Raw genomic sequence first — 21844 nt, forward strand, 5'->3', positions numbered from 1 at the left:
GCAAAGTGCTAAAACTCTGCACTACCGTTGGTCAGATAGGGTTGAAACTTGGTGTGCAGGTTCCTTTAGGTATTCTAAATTAGGTGTTTAAAATTTTGGATGAAATTTGCACGTTTCTATTTTTGGGGTAATTTTTTCAGTTTTTAGTCAAAAAATTTTTTTCTCTGAAACCACTCATCACTCTCCCACCTTTTCTTTTTGTCAAGCTTTTCTGGCTAATTTTTTTGTCGACATTTGCTTATGTATGTAGGATCTGCTTGTCCCATTGCTATAGAAGTTGATATGCATGTTCCTAAAGATGACCTCCAGTACCTAAGTTGCAGACCTTAATATTTGCTTTTGTCATTCTAATTTTTCTGGTTTAAATATTTCTTGAATTTACCAATGCAAACCGAATGTGAGCACACTGTCCTTGACGGTATTTTTATATGCATCTCTTTACCAAAGTAGCAACATTTGGCATGTGGAACAGTTAAGTTTTCTTAAGCATATATATACTTTACAAGAGTTCGGGGATTTCTGTTCAAGAAATTTGATCACTAAAATTCATCTAAAAGTGTCATTTCACAGAATTTTCAAGGCGCTCCTTTAATACCCTGTTTTTTCCACCACCACCCCACCCGATTTTCTCATCGCCCCTCCCCCTGCCGTTATTAATACTCGTTCCCTAAGGAACGGGAAAGAAGAAATGAAGTAGCCCCCCTCCCCCTTCCCGGGCATTGAACATTTCCTTTGTCATTCTGTACACCGCGTTTCCTTTAACTATGGCATTTCCATGTCAAAAATGCAAAAATTATAGCTAATTACTCTCACAGTATCATTCAGGAAAAATAACTTTTCTGCACATGGTGTTCGTCGTCAATTTAACCAAGAAAATGCGCTTCTAAACGCCAAATATTCTGTCAGAAAATCCAGAAATCCTGCTCGCAAGATACAAGCGATTTGACCAAAGGGGCGCCCCCTATGCTGGTGGGTATTCCAACAACTCAGCTAACAAGACTGGTCTTCTCAAAGATCTCTGTCTATCATTTAAAACTTCCCAGATGGTCCTCAAGTTATCGTTCCTTACCAAGTATTCAAGATGGCGGTGGAAGGCAGTTGCATGAAATTTATAAAATACAGTCTTTTTGTGTTTAATCTGGTCTTTTGGGTGAGTACTTTGTTTCAGTAGTTCATGTACGCCTTAACGAGTTACGGATGTGCAAAGACCAGCTTCTTGAGACAACACGTAAATATGATAGATCTTGACCTACGCCTCTGTTCTTATGCAGATAAAGTGTTGTCTCCCTTTCATTGAGTTCGACTCGCGACCTTGTTAAACAAGACCAAATTTAAGACATCCTGTACTTTTTCCGGTGAAAGTATAATAATATTTTCACGTAAGATGTAGGTTAATAGCAGTTAAAAATACCGAGCAGTCCGATTCTGAATGTCCTCGCCACGTATCGTATGCCAATTAAGTGGATGTAAGTTGGCAAGTTGACAGGCAATGGTGGCGACATTTATGAAATTTTTCATCTGTGAAAAGCTTCCAGTCATTTGGTGTTCAGATAACCAAGCTTAATATTGCACTTAAACAGCTTTGTAATAGAAATACTACTAATCTTACTTACTGAGAAAGATAAAGTGATTTATAACAATGACATAGGCATGTAGTATGTTCTCAATCAACACACGTCCAATCGTCCAAAGTAAACATTACACTGTTTATATGAAACAGAACCGCACATCGTCGCATGTCCTATTCTATTAATATCGGGACTTGGCATGATTTTAGAGATCCACACGAATATTATGTCGTCAATTCATCTGGATATTCGAGTGTGTTTTCCCTATAATGTGTACCAGCAAAAAAAAGTAAAAGATCTGGTGTTTTTTTCATGAAATCGTGATTGAGTAGAATTTGTGTGAGATTGTTCGGTCTTCTTTCAGCCTTTACAGTGTCGACACGATTGAAAACTGGGAGATACTGTCCAACTCTAAGTATTGCTTTTGTTAATGGACTACTGCATTTTTGCTGGAAGGCAAGGTGTATAAAAGTTTGATAATGTATCGTTCAAATGGGAATCTATAAATCTGATGTTTTACATGTAGTGAGTAAATCGATCACTGGGCGATTCGTTTCATACTCATGTTTGGAATATGTTGATAAATTACATGTAACGTTACACTTGTTGCTATGGTAATCATAGCAAACAGTGTAATGTTCGGCACTACACGCAATATCTTACCGGTACTCTCAGCCAATATGATTGAACCAACATCAATAACACATATTCTAAGACTTTATTAGAAAATATTAACAAAAACAAGAACAGCAATCACATATGGTGGGAGGCCGTATAACGCCGGTAACACCCAGCCCTGCCATTCAGAGTTATAGTTGCCTTTGGTCAGGGTTGTAGACTGTCGACATTGTAAGTCTCAATTTGAATGAACACAGACAAACACACACGCACACAGAGAGGATTGTAAGGGGGTTTCTGTTGGTCGTCAAGTATCACAATGTCGCACACACGGTAGCTGGTTTGTTATTGCCGCGCATGTTGGGTCATCTCTGAAGAACAAACTTGTTCAAATTATCAGAACTTTTGAATATTCCTTATGGGAAATTTGCCCGATTATATCAATTAATCGATGTTTCGTATATTTCTTATACTCATTGTAAATTCATCGAACAGAAGAGTATAAGAAAATATACGAAACATCCATTAATTGATATAATCGGCAAATATTTTATTATACTCTTCGTAAATTCATCGAGCAGAAGTGTGTTTTTATTTCTGGAATCTAAAATATACTACTTTCGGCATTCTTAAGGACGAACTTCAAGGTCATCCCTTTGGATAAATACTTTGTTTTCATGTCACATATTTTTTCCAGTCTCTCCGATCAAAACTTAGTCGTCAAAATCTGCCTCTTTTGACTTCAATGACACTCGGTGTCACGATCATTAAGTATATAATGTTTAATCTACAGTACAATTTGAATTATTACCTATGAAGCTCCATGTCGCCTGTCCGTAGGCCGGCCGTGGCAATACGCTCCCCATCATGTTTGAACATTCTAAAGATTACTTTCCCAAGTTTCTGAAGTTTATACCCAGTGGTCGTTTGTCTTTTCTTACATGTAGATGAATTACATAACTCTTTTTTATGAAGACGTGCTAGCACCGGACGCGAATGAATTTAGCACCGTACCAGACGCGAACGAATTCAGCACCACAGTAGACGCGAAATGTGAATTTAGCACCGTAGTAGACGCGAAATGTGAATTTAGGCTTCATCCACATGACGCAGCGTTACCAACTAACTGTTGCTATGGTAACTGCGTCAGCTCCATAACGCTACCAGGATACTGGGATATACGATATCATGAATGTCCTTTAGCGCTATGTTCTATCTTTGACAGCTATCGACATTCCAGAAATTGTTGAACAATTTACAACAGCCAAAACTTAAAGTGACGTCTGCACTGCTGGAAGACAGGGCGCCATATCCAGACAACGTATCACTATAAAAGACAAAACGCCATAAGTGAATAACGAATTTATATTCAAAAAGGAGACCCTGATTTATCTATCAAATTTGATTCTTACGATTGCTTTGAATGAACAATGTGTATTTTTTCATCAGGTTTAAGTTGTGTCATTTTACAAGAGGGAAATTATTGTACGTAAACATCAGGACGAAATGAATTTGCCAGTGAATGAATAAGGTCAGATTATTGTAAGGTACGGGCTGGTAATTGCCCAGTCTGCATATCATCTGATATACCATTTACCATAAGTTGTCATTGCATGGTCGTTTCGTAAAATTGCTATATGTCAATTCAAATTTTGAATGTTATTTCAGCCTGAAATCATACTAAAGTTAATTTAAAATGTCTGGCTTGGTTATTTACATTTACATCAAAATAAACGGCTGTGAGGGGAAAATAATAAGCTAGTGCTACACGCTAGATTATGATCGATTTGACTACAACCATCATCGGCTTGGGTTGGATACCTGTCTTTGCGATCTACAAGATTTCATTTCATTATATTTTGTTTTATGAAACGGTAACAGTTACAGCTCAGTGGCATATGAATTTGCATTCGTTTGCCATCAACATGAACCCCCCCCCCCCTTTCAAAGAACCGCATACCGGTAGAATTCTTGTTACACTCTGATCTTAATTGATCTGAAATGTTTCTAATCGACAAAAAGATGGAAATTTGGCATCTAAACACCGTGAATACACTTGCGCTTTTAATTTCGTATGATTATTTGACCAGATTGTAAAGTCAGCTATGTCTTTCGTCAATTTCTTTTAAAAATTTGTTTTCAAATACAGTTTGCAGGTTTATTTATCCTTGCACTCGGTTTGTGGCTTCGTTTTGATGTTGACGCGGCCAAATACATCGACCAACTGAACTCCATAGAATCAAACACAGCTCAACAATACTACAATGGAACGTACATTCTAATATCGGCAGGGGTACTGGTAACTGTTGTGGGCTTCTGTGGTTGTTGTGGTGCTATACAAGAACGTAAATGTTTGTTAGTTATGGTAAGTACTTGAAAAGTTTGCCCAACTATCACTTTTGCTTTTTACATCAAATATGAACTTTTCCTGGCTGCATCAAATATTTACTTTCTCGTCTTCTCGTCAGTCTTTCTACCTACCTAGTTTGGTTTTTGACGACAATTGTATGGATGTGTGTTCATATGAATGCAGCACTCATTAGAATATTACATTTGTAAGAACTTTAACTTTTGGATGTGTATTTGTCCGTGTGTTTTAGTTTCATGTTTGTTCCCACATGCTTGTTGCAACTTACTTATTTGTGCATTCTTTTGAATGGGATAAGGTACATTTTAAGTGGATTCATATGGATGTACAACCTATTATGCTGACTGGTCTATTGTGTTGTGTGTGATTGGCCATATTGCTGTAGACGAATCGCTTGACATGCGCAGAGAAACCGTTCACATTTTGTATGATTTTTATTGTTACTCCCGATAGGTAGATGAATATTATCGGTATAAATTGTTTTTATCGATGAATCTAACATTTTTATTTCTTTTCTAGTCTTGTGTTCAATAATGTCAGACGGAAACGATATATATCTTGCGATTGGAAATGTACGTGCACCATGTGGTTACACTTTGTTGTTACCCATTGTCGCTTCTTTTTTCTTCAGTTTTTTATCAGTTTACTGCTGATATTTTCCTTGCAAGTGACAGCTGGTATCTGGGGTTACATCAATATCGTTCAGTTAGAAACGTTGATAGAAGATGAAACTCAACGGACCGTTAAAGAGAAATATCCTATCGACAAAGCAACGCGATTGGCCATGGACTACGTACAACAAAAGGTAAAAACCTAAAATTAAATTGATTACACGTCAAAAGAGTGTAAAACGTGTCCCTGTTCATCCTAGAATTACTCACTAAACGAAAAACTTCACCAGTGGATAAAGATTAATCATTAATCGGGGCGAAAAGTTAACATTTTATCCAGGGATAATTTGTGCATATTAATCAATTATTACCATTCGAAGTAACAGAACAATGGAATATATTTAAACGACATGACTGAAAGGTTGATGGAGAAACCAAAAGTCGTCTATACCGGATGATTATATTTCAATCATTTTATTGGTCAGCAACTAACAAACAATATCTTTTCATTGTATTTTCGATGTCTTGTAACCGAGCAACTTTCTGATGTTCATTTGTTTAATGTTTTTATTCATTATTGGAATGGTCAATATCGATTTATCGGTGTATCTGTCCGTTCTGTCGGTGATTTTGACATTCTATCATTCTTTCTGATTTTCAGTTGCGATGTTGTGGCGCTGATGATTACCGTGATTGGCAGAAATCATCACAAGACATACCAAAGTCTTGCTACTGTACAGATCAGTGTGATCAACTTGTCTTAGAAGGGGGAATTTATCGAAAAGTAAGTGACTTGAAGAGAAGGCAAGTTGATGGGTCATCTTTTGTTATATTCTCTAATTTATAAATTTGGATTTATCAAATACCAGACTGTTCATTGAACCCTCAACCGATGGCTATCTCTGTCTTATCTACCACTGTCACTTCAACCGATGGCTATCTCTGTCTTATCTATCACTGTCACTTCAACCGATGGCTATCTCTATCTTATCTACCACTGTCACTTCAACCGATGGCTATCTCTATCTTATCTACCACTGTCACTTCAATCGATGGCTATCTCTGTCTTATCTACCACTGTAACTTCAATCGGATAGTCTCACACCATCATTCTACAATTTTTGAATAAGTTTTGTAATCGAGATATTAATAAGAAAGCATTAAATGAGAGTCTGGATAAGAAAAGTATTTCAAAACAAGATAGTCTTTTATGCGTCAATGACTTGCATTTATATTTCCAATATCACGACACAGGAAATTTGTTTTCCTTTTCTTTCAGCAATACAGTGTTCAGATCAATGCTAAGTATATTCTGTACAAATGCAGTAAAGTTGGCGAATGTCAGAATTTGTTGATTATACATCGACATTTTTTGCCATCCGAACTATCATTGATAGAACTAAGTTATTGATAATTGGTTTATGTTATCCATTCTCTATAGGGTTGTACGTTAGCAGTATTTTCATTTCTGGAACGTAACCTTTACATCATCGGTGGTGTTAGCATTGGGGTTGGACTAATACAGGTGAGTTGGGCATCGAACATGTCCTACGATAATACTCTGCTCAGCTCACAAAAAGACTATCTTGTGAAAAAATATGGTTTACGTCAAGTATTGTCTTTTAACTGGCTCTTACTCAATTTAGAGACGTAAGATGTCTTTGAAGTAACATGTTTACATATGACACTTTACATTATTAATCATAGTTACCGAGACTAAATTCACTGACTTTTGTGTTATTCGTAAAAACAAGCATGTTACCCGGCGAAACCTTATCTGGGCCAAATTACCAATTTTAATAATAAGGGTAAATTTGATTGAATCATGAAAGATTCTTTAAAATGAGCTCATATCGAGGATCGTTAGCTACGCTAAAGCTTATGATGTTAGTAGATGTATCTCGCATTTTTTCGCAGTGTAATGCGTGTTTTCCTATTTTGACAGATACTTGGAATGATTTTCTCAGTTTTGTTGTGCTGTAATATCCGCAAGGCAGACAGTGAAGCATCATATATTTAAGCCATACGCACACCTCAAAGTCAACCCTACATATCAAAGTCAAGTCCACGTCTCCGATTGAGTCATATGCAAGTAACTGGGTTACACATAAGTCCATGTACCTCAGCGATACCTTGGTGATGTACCAATACCCGAAAATATTCGGTATATGTACAAGTTGATAATATAAAAAAACTTCAATTTTATTATCAAATTCTGAAGCTCTACAAATCTGCGCATGAAGGATAAATCCTTGTACGTTTTGCTCGTCATTTACTCTTCATTTTGTTCAGAATATGCTTTGACATTTCATATGCATTGCAGTTTGCTTGGAAAATAAAATTGTCATTTAACAACAGCAAGCTTTCAATACTCAGTGAATCTCAGTAATGTAAATCCAGAAAGAATTCATGGCTTCAACAATTCCAAACTTTCAATGAAACAGGTCTTGATTGCTTTAACAGATGCCGCAAGTTCACTTTTTAAGGACAGCATTTCGATAAATGCCCCCAAAAAAACAAGTTTCTAATATTTCCATAGTTAACAGGATAAGTTTTAGTAATTTAAATATTGGAATGTTTTGTGATCTTTATGGAGCAAGTGAATTAGACATGGTGATCCTCGTTACACAGCAGGTAAATTAGACCAATGGTGATCCTCGTTACACAGCAGGTAAATTAGACCAATGGTGACCCTCGTTACACAGCAGGTAAATTAGACCAATGGTGACCCTCGTTACACAGCAGGTAAATTAGACCAATGGTCATCCTCGTCTGTATCGTTGAATATTTACAATTGTCGTTAAAAAGTATCGTCTTAGTAAATCATAATATTTCCAAAGTTTGTACCTAGTTCGCTTGACTTCATTTCAACTACATATATTTTACTGGTACTAGTTCGCTTGACTTCATTTCAACTACATATATTTTACTGGTACTAGTTCGCTTGACTTCATTTCAACCACATATATTTTACTGGTACTAGTTCGCTTGACTTCATTTCAACTACATATATTTTACTGGTACTAGTTCGCTTGACTTCATTTCAACCACATATATTTTACTGGTACTATCGAAAGCGTGATGGTTTTATTCGAAGGGTTTGAAGTTCGTGACGTCTTTGTCATGGACCAGTATTTCATCACGCTTTCAAATAATATACTCCTCTAGTTTTGCCCTCTTCCCAACGCAATAAACGTACATCGTGATCAAACTGCAGAATGTTGATGGACACCTACCACTCTTTCCTAATAATACCTTGTGTAATTATGAGAGAATTGGTAATTTGATGATGAAATGATGATGATTATCATTATTATTTAACATTAACATTTAAAGTAGGGCAAGTATGCGGTATGCTTTTTAAATTTATCATGTAAATAGGTGATTTTCTGAAAGTTTATCTGTTTATCCATACATGTTCAAACATCAATTACGTTTGCTTTACATTCACAGTTTTGGCCCAAAATTAAAGCTATCCGTGTTTTCATAACGTGCTCAGCAAAAAGTCTCGCTAGGATGAGGATTTTCTTTGATTTTTAGTTTGTATTTTGTATTTACTTTACATTTTTTATTTGTTTTTGCTCGCTCTGGCTTAACGGCTGGCAAGCTCTGGATAATTTATTTATTGCTTTTCAAAACGCGAAAACAAGATAGTGACAGGTTTCAGATATTGTTAGCAAAGTTATTGGAGACACATACTTGTTTGTTACACAAGTAAATGTACCGACAGTATTTTGTTTGATATGCTATTTTATTTTCTTCTTTGTATAGTATTTGTTTAGTGAAAATATCTATCAATTTATTTATCAACAATGAATTGTAACATTTCACACTCTTTACCCAGGATGCAGTTTGCTAAGCTGTAAAACACTGTGCTGCCTTTCTTTTGGAATAATTCTGTATTTCCCTTGAAAGCTCACATAGTTTATGATCTGCGTGATAATATAAGACAATAAAACAGTACTCTGCAATTCGTAAACATTTCATCAAAATACTGCTTCTGAACGCTCACGGTGAAATTGAAGGGATATTCCGTGACATGGGACAATTTGTGTACCTTGATACCTTGATGTTTGTACTATCGAATTCACACTTTTCAAGTCCTTGCTCTCTATTTAATTTTGAATCCACTGAAACAATTGCTTTTTATTTAATCACATCAGGAATATTCTCTCAAAAAACATGGTCTAGCTTTCCTGAATGAACTGAAACAGCCCCTCTCCCATGAGAATTAAGGCTGATTTTTAACAATCAGTCAATTTTTAGCTACTATAACTATATTCTATGGAAGCTATTGGGATGGGTATCCGTCCGGCGTCCGTCGTCAGTCTGTCTGTCTGTCTGTCTGTATGTATGTATGTATGTATGTATGTATGTATGTATGTATGTATGTATGTATGTATGTATGTATGTATGTATGTATGTATGTATGTATGTATGTATGTCCGTTTGTGAGGCGTCCGTCACTCAAATATCTTGAGAACTGCAATACTTACTGATTTGGTATTTGTTGTGCAGATGAAAAATATGATTATGAGAAACAACTTTTTTAAATTTTTTGATATTGTTGAAAATATGCAAATTAGCGCCAAAAAAGGCGTTTTTGGTAAAAAATCTCTTCTTCATAACCGCTGGTCAGACAGCTATTTTAATAATAATAATAATAATTTATTCTTCTAAAGCGTATAACATAGAAATACACCATCTGTATACGCTGTACAGTTAAAATCAGAAAAAATAGTTACACAACACAATAAAATACATACAATGCATCTGTCCACAAGTCTAAAAATATACACAAAGGTAAAACAATTTAAAATTAAAAAAAAAAAAAACATTTTGTCGATAAAAAGTCAAAAAGCTGTTTTAAAAAGGTAAGTTTTAACCTGCGATTTAAAATTATTAAAAATGTTGGTTGATCTAATGGCCTCTGGTAGTTTATTCCACAACTTAGGAGCACACACTGAGAAAGCTCTATCGCCATAACTCTTAATCGTCTTAATTTTTGGCTGAACTAGTGATACACTGGAATAACTCCTCATGTTTTCACGTATCGGCATCCTGACAGTTATTAGTTCAGTGAGGTAACGCGGCGCTGTATTACAATGAATAATTTTAAATGTGAGACAAAGAATTTTGAATTGAATTCGCTGCTCCACTGGCAGCCAGTGAAGAGCCTGCAGGACAGGAGTCATGTGACACCTATCCCTCACCCTAATCCTGGCTACCAGCCGAGCAGCAGAATTCTGTATGAGCTGTAATTTATTTATTTCATAATCAGGCAGACCGAAAAGTAAGCTGTTACAGTAATCAATTCTAGACGTCACGAAAGCGTGAACCAATTTTTCTGCAGAATGCTGGTCCAAAAACTTACGGATTTTTCCTATTCTCCATAGGGCGTGTGATGCAGCACAACACACACTAGCCACTTGTGGTGATAAAGTAGCACCAGAATCTAGGATGACACCAAGGTCACGGACTATATCAGATGGTCTCACAAAACTTTCACATATCCGTATATCAGGTGCCAGCCCCCGCACTTCTTTGACGAGAACCAGATTATTTCGGTCTTCGAGTCATCGAGTGCAAGCAAATTTGCTCGCATCCGATGACGGATCTCGTCCACACACGCCTCAATACAAGCGGTGACATAGCCCTGCGTACGATGCTGTGTGTTCCGCTACAGCTAACCGCCCCGCTCACCACAAGTGAGCGGGGCGGTTAGCTGTATACACACAGCATCGTACGCAGGGCTAGCGGTGACAGAGCTCGTTGGGGAATCGCACGTGATATACAGCTGCGAGTCATCAGCAAAAATTACTGTCTGAAGTCCATGCCGGACAATAATGTCTTCGAGTGGAGACACGTACAAGGAGAACAAAGAGGGCCCTAGTACCGCCCCCTGTGGAACACCGTACTTTAGCACGTGCGCGTTTGACACCATCGAGCCACCATTTATTTGATAAACAGGTCCCTAGGGATTACCCAACTAAGATTTTGTTCAAATTGTATTTTTAAGGATTTATTTGGTCATTATTGGTCAAAACTTTAAGTCATCAAAACCGCTCGTCTGACAGCTTTGATATTTGGTATACAGCTTCCTACAGATTAACTAAATATGATATATTGAATATATGATGAAATCTGCAATTTTGTATTTTTGGTCAATTTTTGCCATTTTTGGTCAAAGAAATGTTTTTCTCAAAAACTACTTGTCTGATGCCTTTGATATTTAATATACAGGTTCCTAGGGGTTGTCTTAGTGTGATATATTGAAATTTGATAAAATCTTCAATTTTTGTATTTTTGGGTCAATTTTTGCCATTTTTGGTCAAAATATTTGTTTCTCAAAAGTTACTGATCTGATAGCTTTGATATCTGGTATACAGGTTCGTAGGCTTTATCTTAATGTAATATATTGAAATTATGATGAAATCTTCAATTTTGTATTTTTGCAGCTAATTTTGCCATTTTGGTCGGGCCATCCTGAAATGAGCTATCAAAGACATGCCCCTTCTTTATCAATACATGTGTCACAAAAAGTTATTCTCTTCATAACACAGCATGAGCTCTGTCGACTGTTGGGTCGCTTGTTTTTTTCAAAAACGTCAGACAGCTTTAATATTTGGTTTACAGGTCCCTAGGATGACCTTAGTGAGATAATTTCATACAGTCATAGGAAATACTTAATTTTGTATCCATGTCTATTGTAGCTTCAGGGACTTTGGCCCTATGTTTAATTTAGTCTGGTTGCTAAATCAAACCTCCATTCAAATCGAGTAGAACCACAGTCCCTTGGTGGGCTATTCGGCTCTGGGACTATTCGCCGAGTGTACAGAAGCGGGGTGTTTCTCGCTTCTGTACACTCGTCTATGGGTCGAATAGTCCCAGAGCTGAATAGCCCACCAAGCGACTGTGGTAGAACAAAAGGGAGGCAAATTAGAGTTGGCGACTTTTGTCAGTTGAGGTACGTGACTGAAACAGATGTTTGCTCGTTAAATGCTAATCGAGACTTGGATGGCAAAAATCATTGCATCAAGACGTAGTCGCCTGGGCCTAGCACGAAATAGCTCTGACTTCAGACATCTTCAGCCTGTATTCCATCATGCCAACAGGCAAGGTTCGACGTTTTCAGACCAAATGTGTCAAAGTATTCCTGTATATCTTCAATGCAGTACAGATGGTGAGTATATGGCACATAGAGTCGAGATCAAATCATCAAAATAAACACATGTAGAACAGACAGTTTACAGTGTAATGATTTGACAAGTAAATGGACGAGTCACGAAATTCGATCCCGTATAAAACACACTTACACTTCTATTAACAGATGAATTGTTGGAAAGGCACATATTCCAGACTTCTAGAAATGCCCGTGACAAATTGAAGGTGATGAGTTATGTAGGCGTTCGCTCACTTTCTCCAACAATCTTGTTGAATGTTGAATGGGCATACAACAGTAGCATCGCTCTTGCCCCGCTCCGTAAAATTTCTATATTTTACTGAAGATTTGTAAAGATTAACGAACCAAACATGACATGTAATGAGTACCCTACAAAAAAAAGAATGTTGAGCTGTATCAAGGACACCGTATGTTATGTTGAAAGTCCGAACATTGAAGATTTGGAACTACATGTAGTTGGAAAACAGCTAAAAGGTCATGTATGGCAAAGATGGTAGCCGCCACATCAATGGTGATACCAGGTGCAACGTCAAACCTCTCCCATTCTTCAAAAGACCAAAACGACAAATGACAAGGTGTGTTGGAAGGCATCGTGAAAATTAAGACTGAAATTAGACAACTTGAAGAATCGGTGAAATTTTTTAAGTTACCAGTTTGAAACTATGAAAGAAGATATGCAGGCATTGTATAAATCCAATGACACGTTGCAGCCCGACAATAGTTACGTAACCGAGTGTCCATGCTTGAAATACAACTACGTACGTGATCAATATTGAGCCGTCGAATAAATCATGTCGGTATTCTGAATCATGTCGGTATTCTAAATCATGTCGGTATTCTAAATCATGTCGGTATTCTAAATCATGTCGGTATTCTAAATCATGTCGGTATTCTGAATCATGTCGGTATTCTAAATCATGTCGGTATTCTAAATCATGTCGGTATTCTAAATCATGTCGGTATTCTAAATCATGTCGGTATTCTAAATCATGTCGGTATTCTAAATCATGTTGGTATTCTGAATCATGTCGGTATTCTGAATCATGTCGGTATTCTGAATCATGTCGGTATTCTAAATCATGTCGGTATTCTAAATCATGTTGGTATTCTGAATCTGGTGAAGGTAAGCTTACAGAGTATACACATTCCGCTGTTCTCAATGTTTTACGTAAGATGGATCTATCCATCATCCCAAACGATATCGACGCAACTCATCGTATATGAGTTAATCAAATTTACGAAAATGAAGCTGATATGAGAAGTGACAGAAATGCTCGCATACGTGAAAAAAACGAAATCAAGTCTGTGAAAACCGAAGAAAACTGCACGGGATTTCAATGTGAAAACCGGGATACCAACAGGAAAATAATATTTCCGTTAATGAAAATACGTGTAAGTCAGAAGGGCAACTCTTACACAAGATTAATGGGGCAAGGAAGAATTCAAAGCAACGTTTAAATAGCTTTGGACCAAAAACGATAACATCTATGTAAGTAAAGCCCAACCTGGACGAGCGATTTGTATCGCACATGAAGATAGTATGCGAGTTAAAGTAACCGTCCTTTGTTCATGATAGGCAAATTGTTAGGTTTGTATTGTCAGAGATATATGTTTCCTACAGAGCATTTCATATTTAGTGGTGTCGAGAGTCATTTGTCGAAACCGTATTATAAGGGACGAGCATTTGTTTCTTGCGGCTGATAGTAGGGCGCCTTCTTGAGTTTGCGATCATCTGTGGCGAAACAAGATCGGGGTGCTGAAATAATGTCATATTTGCATACTTGCTATTCTGTGTACAAGCGATAGTTCGGTGTGAGGAATTGCGTAAAATTTTAAATTTTGGTTTCTAAATTGCGGTATTTTGGCCCGAAACAACTTTTAGTGTTGGTTAAATACGCATGTACCGCACATTTGCACCTGTTCTGAAAGCCATCTCCATAAATTGTAAGGCGTGTGATGTAACATTGTTGCGTCTTGTTGCTGTGAAACCGTGCGAATTCTTGTTCAAACATTCCCATACTGTTTTTAGAGTATGGGGCAGTGCATATCCATCGTATCTATATTCAACTTTGTACATCCAGAAAATGTGTATGCGATGGATGACATCCTCTGGATTCAGAGATTTAAAGAGCTGGGTCTTCATAATATTTATAAACTTCAAAAAATTGTATATGTAATTTCATTTTTTGATTTGAATGAGATTAATTTTCCCCATTATATAAAGGATTGTATCAATGTGATCGAATATAGCAGAGCCACAAGATTTAATCTTCAGCGAAATTTAACCATTTCGAAAATATGCACAATTGCCGGTAAATTTTCCATCAAGTTTTGTGATGCAAAGCTGTTGAACATTTTACCAATGTCTATCATCAAAACATCAAAGCTTGCAAGATTAAAAGCGAACAAAATGCACATTCTTGTACCGACAATTCGCTTTGTCGTCTTCTTTTATCATCAAAATTCTTCAGTTCAGTTCAGTTCAGTTCAGTTCAGTTCAGTCGAGGCCTTTAATAGCGTTGATGTACAGGTACTTTGAGGTGGACCCAAACTTAGCGGAAAACCGTTTTTGACTTCAAATTGCCAATCTTGTAAATTTGTTCTGTATACATTGTTGTAGACATCGACACATGGTATACTTATTTTGTATATAATTATGTCCGCTATGTTATTGTCACTTTCTTCGCATCGGCAATGAATGAAGGAATGAATGAATGAATGAGTGAATGAATGAATGAATGAATTGGCATATTACATGTTGAACTTTGACCCTCGTATCAACGGGATCGATCAATTGTGTCAGCTTTTTTGTTTTATCTTTAACTGGATTTATTCAGCAGATAATTATATTTGAACTTGTAGTCAAGATTAAAAAAGGGTAGAAATAAAAACACAATTATGGATCTGGAGAGGACCACGAAAGTAATTCATACTGAATAGAAGTATTATCGTGTCCGCATCCTGACAAATGGTTATGTACGATAATCAGATAGAAATACGTATTAAACTTTGCGTGACATTCTATGAATGCGTACAAATTTCGGACGTTTGAAGGTACAGCTCGGAGTTGAAGATATTCATAAGTGTTAATTTTGGAAGCAACTAGCATAGATGACAATGGGAGAAATTACGTCACATTTCCTTTATTAGAATTGTCCAATTTTGCATGGAAAGGGTCAGGTTAGAGTTTTACTCTGAATAATGTCACCCTTTCATTAATTGCTACACATTTGTTTGCTCACGTAGATATCCGGTTTATGTGTTTTGGCGTTGAGTATTTTCATCAAATATGGTATCCATTTGGATGTTTTCGGTGGTATTGGGTTTCGATTGGTAATCTATGGTAGTATTAGTATCAGCGTGTGGGTATTAGCCATTGGAATTCTGGGATGCATCGCCACTAGATCCGAGAAACCTTGTCTTTTAATAACAGTAAGTTAATCATCGCTATCTTCAATCAAATAATCGACAGGTTTACGTTTATGTTCGGAAAGACTTCCTTCGGGTCCCTACCCTGACCTCTTTCAGATAGCGTATACTTCGTTTTTAATTAATGCCAACCCTAAAGTATCCCTGAACCTAATTCTGAATCCCCGCAATGTCACATTTGATGTGCTTCTTCTGAGGACAGTCTCCCGATCAAAGTGCTTTCAGGAACGAAGGGACCTTTAGGAAGTCTTGTCCTGTCTTCATTGTGACTGCTGAGGATGACTTCAAAATGAAATAAATGTCAAATATACACTGAGTTTATGGAATTTTCCTTTGACAAAAGAGAACCATATCAATTCTATGTCATGAAAAACCAACGACTGTATTTAAAGCGTTGAATGTAACCAAGCTAATCAATGTAATACGTCTAAAACCGAACTTTGTAAAAACTCAATTTCGACTGTGGATGGGTTTGAATTCGTAAACTTAAACCACTGGATGGAAAATTCCATGGACTATGAGCTGACGCGCTGACTGAATCTTTTAGCATTATTTTTATGATTTTTCTTTCAAGCTAAAAGAAGTTTGTGAGAATGTACTAATGTAGGTGTGTGTGTACGCTTATTATTAATTACCCGTTGGGACTGTATGTGCAAAATGAACAAGATAAAGATTACACTGTGATTAAATGTGTGTCCAAACATTAAATCACTGCCCCAAGAGGAAAAGCAAATACCGTGGACACTCTACATATCTCCGCTGAAATCTTCACATAAACTGAACAGAGTAGTCTAATCTATTAAATGCATAGGGGTATCTTCACATAAACTCTGTAAACTGCACAGAGTAGTCCAATGTATTAAATGCATAGGGATGAATGTTTTCAACTGTGACATTTATGTTCTGTTTCCTTTGTAATATTACTAATTATTGAAAATGGCAGGAAATCAAAGTGACCGTTCAAATTTGAATTTATGCAGTAAAAGCTCATATCCCTTCAGAGGGTAGAATTCAGAGAAAACCAGGAGAGAATAGGAAGAGATTTTGAGGTGAACAAATTTCAAGAGTTACAGCTAGTGGGGCTTTAACACACCATCGTATAATAGTTACACGTTTATATTATGAACAAAATGTTGCCATTTCTTTGCTGTATAGATATGGGCATTGCACCACCGGCCTTGGCGCCATATCACAACCAGCAATGAAATTAAAATCTTCAGCCACTCGGCCAAATCATTGTTGACAGCGACTCAGAGTATAATTAGTAAGAGATTGACGTTTGACCCATATCCGGCCAATTTTAAGGTCGAGTGCGCCACAGGGACAGATCGAACTTTCTCAATGCTTATTTGGTCTACCACTTGTTGGGGAACATTTTGAAGCTCCCGGAGTAAGAGAAAGTTTCTTGAGAGCGAATAATTAGTTTCCTCACAGAGTTTACAGGTACACGTGACAGGTGGCGGTCATTTTGAATTTTAAGTAATCGTAATGGGTAATTTGTTTCTGTTTTACCGAACTTGCACGGTGACCCTTGATTTTCATTTTTGATTTCAACTGGAAGGGGTTTAAGGTTTCCTTACAGAAAATTTGAGCGAAAGTTTAAATCTTCAATTTGGAGGCAGGTACTACTAGTACCATAATCATTAAACAGTGCACAGTAAGTACAGCACGGCGATAGTATGTAGGCTACTTTGATGTTGGCAGGGGGAACGGCAGGAAAGGAAACTTTAGACTTGTAATGAATAGGAAGGGGTTACTGGAATATATGATAAGGGTGCTGGGGTAGGTCTGAAAAGAGAGGAAAGTTTTTTACGAGTTTGTGTCCTCCCAATGCTTCTCGTAGACTCTCCTTGCCTGCTGAGAGGTACCAGGAGATCTTCAGTGTATTGACTACACGAGACGTTCAGAGTTCGTTGGTATTACATAGACTTTATTTCTCTGTAGACAAGCTTCACAGCTGATACGCTTCTCCCATAGTCTAAATGTCTTGGGTCCACTGTGTTCCTCTCTCTCTCTCTCTCTCTCTCTCTCTCTCTCTCTCTCTCTCTCTCTCTCTCTCTCTCTCTCTCTCTCTCTCTCTCGCAACTATCTTTTCGGTGTAACTATCTCTTCCAGCAACTCTCTATTGTTGTATTATTCAGAATGGGATTTTAAACGTTAACCTTCAAGGCGTGGCTTTGATCATACGATAGACATGAATTAAAGATAAAATGATATATCCAATCATAAACATCAGTACAGGTCTTGATCTTATATTGACATGTTACCATTAATATGAAAACATAATTGACTGCCTTAATGATTCTTAATATAATTCAAACATATTCCAGACTTCCGTAAACATCCTCGTAAAACGTAATTAGCGTTATTGTGCGTTTGTCTCAAATATGGTTTGTACGGAAATTGACTTATAATTGAGATCTTGTTGTTTTAATTGATAATTTTACTGGTATCAATCACCGCTAAGTTCGTTAACCTTTGTCTGAGATAAAATATCTCTGTAACACAAATCCCCCGACATGTTCGTGAACGCTGCCAAAGTCATCGCTATTTCGAATCAAGCAGTGTAACCAAATTGCACTAGATGTCATAGTCATAAGTAGAATTCTATAGTCCTGGGCAAATTCTCATGTAATTTTTGGAAACAAGTGACAAAATGACATTCTAGTCGTATTTAATGAATATACTCCAATTATGCATCGTAATGACTGCGTTGATCAACCCAAACGAAAATTCCCTTTGACCTGGTATTACGTAATAATGTTACTGAAGACGTTTATTCGGTCATGGAAACAAAAAAGATTGTATCACGGTGTTGGTTGTACCACAGTCTCTCCAAAACGAAGGGACTGTTGTTGTATCAAACGATAGTTTAGAAATACTTCATTATATAATCTATAAAATCCGATGTTCCAAACTAATCAAATCATAAGATTCAATCACGTGTTGATAGTTTGTAGAGACGTCACTTATTAATCTCACCTATCATTGTCAGTTTTTCACAGTACTGACCATTTTGATGTTAACGGAACTGGCAGTTGGTGTAATAATGGTGGCTAATAGACAGGTGGTAGGTATGAACATATTTTGTACATTAACATTGCCTTGCTCTCGAGACAGTTGACTCCATGAATTCAGGATAACAGTTCGTGTCGGTCATATGACACAGAGCAATACCTTTCAAACCTAGTAAACTAACACATGTAGTAAACATTTTGTAAGTTTTTGTATTGTAATCAAATTAGTTTCATACTATATTGCATCTGCAAACCAACCCATGTGTAGAAATATCCATGCTACTTCGTCAGACGGCATGATCTTGAACCATACCCTTAAAAACACTAAGAGATACGGATATTGGCAAGACCCAATACGAGATGAGGGGCTCAACTTCCGGATGAGATAGGGGCTGTACTTGTCAAACTTGACCGCTCTTTTGTCAGGAATTCATTCATGTAGCCTTGGAAATTATCTTGTCACTTCAGAATTCAGGGTGAATGTTGTTTTTGTTTATCACTTTCAGCTGAATGGTACAATAAAGACAAGACTCTCTACTATGATAGAGGACTATGATGATACAGAAAACCTGGCATTTAATCGTCTTATTGATTGGCTGCAGAATCACGTGTGTAAATCCTACAACCAATGGTATTATATCTTTCTGTGAGCTGTGGTGTCATTTTGTGTTCGTTGTTTTGCGGGCGACATCACTTTTAAATTGTTTGAGTTCCCACGTGTGTCTTGAGTTCTCGTGAAGTTCTCGTTCTGAAGAAATAAACCCATAATATCACCATTGTACACGACAGTTGTACTCTTCTTATGTTCTCATTGATGTTGACAGATAACAGTTTATAATATAATATAATATAATTTCTATTCTTCAAAGTACATTGGATTGAGGACTACAATTTGTAATTTTATAATATTTTATGAATTTTCTCAGTTTAAATGTTGTGGAGTTGATGGTTCGGATGACTGGATCGACGTTCCACCGAATAGCTGTTATTGTTTCTACTGTGATGACAGACTGACAATCGATGTCTACACAAAGGTGAGTTTTGTACCTTACCACAGTACCAAACTGTGTAGTGATCGTAAACTTAACTCGACCAAGTTCACAATAATATAGTTAATCAAAGAAAATTATCTAATTACGTCTGTGTCCTTTTTGCACCAAGTTTGCTTTAGTAAGGAAGAAACTATTATTCTTGAAATGTTCTATAAGCTAACATATTTTTGAAAGTGAATATTACATGTGTAATTTGGCATTGAATTAGCAATGCGTAAAACATTTGTACTCGTCTTTATCTCCACTGTTCGTTTTTGTTCCTTATTTACTGACTGTAGGGTTGTCTGGAGACGTTGTCAGGCAAGGCTCGGCTATTCATCATTATCTTGTACACCATGATTCTGGTCATTGGACTTTTTCAGGTTCGTGTCAAGTATCAACCTTACACAAATTATAATTTATAATCTTTATTGTTTTTAATTTGTCTTGGGTTGTTGGAATATGTGATATATAATAGATAATTTGTATTTTATCTAGTAGATATCCGTCAAACAATGCGACATACAATGCGAAATTTTGTGAAAAATATCAACATTTGATTTCAAAAGTATTAATATCTGTAAATGATAATGTTGAAACAATAAATCAATACACTGCAAATTGCATATCTGGTAAATAGGCCTACACATGTATCATAAACCCAGAACATCAACTTGATTTCCCGATATTTGTGCGAGAATGGAGAATCGTGGGTACCACTCCGCCTTAACGTTAGGTCCGAGTCCGATACTGACTTAGTTCCGATACTCACATATGCGATACCAATGGTTTCTGTTTTATTTCTTTTATGAATTTCAGTTGCTTGGTCTGATGTATTCCATGAAATTGATTCGTCACGTGAGAAAACAACGATTGTTGCGAGATCTACGTTCAGTTTACAGTTCTCACCCAGAAATGCTGATAAATAACAATGCAAAACCGATGACAACATCGCTGTAAATATTGTTTCTTCCCAAGTCGTTAATGTATGAAGACAATTAGATTTTGACGTGTTAGTTTTTCATACATGGGTTATGATTTAGAAACTAATCTAATCTATGTAGCAAAATTTTCTTTGTCATGAAGTTAATAAACCGAAACGACGCATTTTCAACCATTTCTTGGAATACCTGTTATTTGTTGGAGTCTTGATTCTACAGAAATGTGAAAAACGGGAAGGTATGACACTGTGTTACCAAACAAAACCGTGTTACAATGAAATTAGACATATACCAATGCATACACTCAAATCACCACCTTCGATCGATAGATAAATATCACCCAATCATGGCCAAATCTAGTCTTCACATTTGATTGGGGTTACAGCACTGTTGGCTAGAAATCTTTCAAGTCAAAACGCTTTACGTTTCGAAGAGTTCCCGTGGACGTTCGTTTTGAGTTGAAATACAATCAATCTGCAGAGTCGCATATTCGTTTTGAGTGGGAACCAATGGAAAGTTTTCGCCCGAGTTGAAAACCTCTACCGTGTATGATCCAAAAACCGACTCTGTGTTTGGGATGTTTTCGACAAATTGCATATTTTTACTAGTATTCTAACGCATGTGAAAGTTTTTCTCAAGCATGAGGACAATTCCGATGCTATCAACGTATTTTAGGGTTTTTCCAAATGAAAATTTAACCCATGTTTAGGGATTTTTATCATGAAACCGTGACCCATTAGGGCCATAGGGCGGCTCATACGATATGCTGTACATCTATCTATTCGAGTATTAAACCCCTTTCGGGACCGGTGCAAACAGTTAACACGACAGAAGAATCCATGACAGTGCACGGTCTCAGGGTGCAATTCACTGACAATTATTGCAGCTAACTCCGAGAGGCCCACTGTTCTTACGTACGTCAGTAGTTTTGGATCAGACTAAACCTCCCGGTTCGCGTGTTTACAACTTCAGCATTTACGCACTAACTATATCTACATAGGCAGTTTATTCAACCGTATACTGTATGAATTTCCCAAGATATAAATCCAACGGAATTTGCAATTTCAATGAAGATAAA

General features: G+C 36.8%; 2 protein-coding genes across 3 annotated transcripts; both read left to right on the forward strand.

The window, feature by feature from the left end:
* Positions 1 to 958: 958 nt before the first annotated feature.
* LOC139118221 (CD9 antigen-like) lies at positions 959 to 9144 on the forward strand. Its single transcript, XM_070681853.1, has 6 exons — positions 959 to 1150; positions 4336 to 4551; positions 5186 to 5359; positions 5827 to 5949; positions 6607 to 6690; positions 7111 to 9144. Exons 1-6 carry the CDS (start codon positions 1082 to 1084, stop codon positions 7183 to 7185), a joined length of 741 nt encoding a protein of 246 aa, XP_070537954.1. The 5' UTR covers positions 959 to 1081; the 3' UTR covers positions 7186 to 9144.
* Positions 9145 to 12101: 2957 nt separating this feature from the next.
* Positions 12102 to 20891, forward strand: LOC139119858 (leukocyte surface antigen CD53-like). 2 transcript variants are annotated; one of them, XM_070684191.1, is made up of 7 exons: positions 12126 to 12348; positions 15595 to 15780; positions 18773 to 18847; positions 19301 to 19402; positions 19721 to 19828; positions 20125 to 20208; positions 20645 to 20891. In XM_070684191.1, exons 1-7 carry the CDS (start codon positions 12271 to 12273, stop codon positions 20783 to 20785), a joined length of 774 nt encoding a protein of 257 aa, XP_070540292.1. In that variant the 5' UTR covers positions 12126 to 12270; the 3' UTR covers positions 20786 to 20891. The 2 variants fall into 2 exon arrangements, with proteins under 2 accessions (XP_070541131.1, XP_070540292.1); XM_070685030.1 differs by lacking the exon at positions 15595 to 15780 and having other exon boundaries at positions 12102 to 12348.
* The last annotated feature ends 953 nt before the right edge of the window (positions 20892 to 21844 follow it).

This window comes from Ptychodera flava, chromosome 1, assembly GCF_041260155.1.
Source record: "Ptychodera flava strain L36383 chromosome 1, AS_Pfla_20210202, whole genome shotgun sequence".
Classification (NCBI taxonomy): domain Eukaryota; kingdom Metazoa; phylum Hemichordata; class Enteropneusta; family Ptychoderidae; genus Ptychodera; species Ptychodera flava.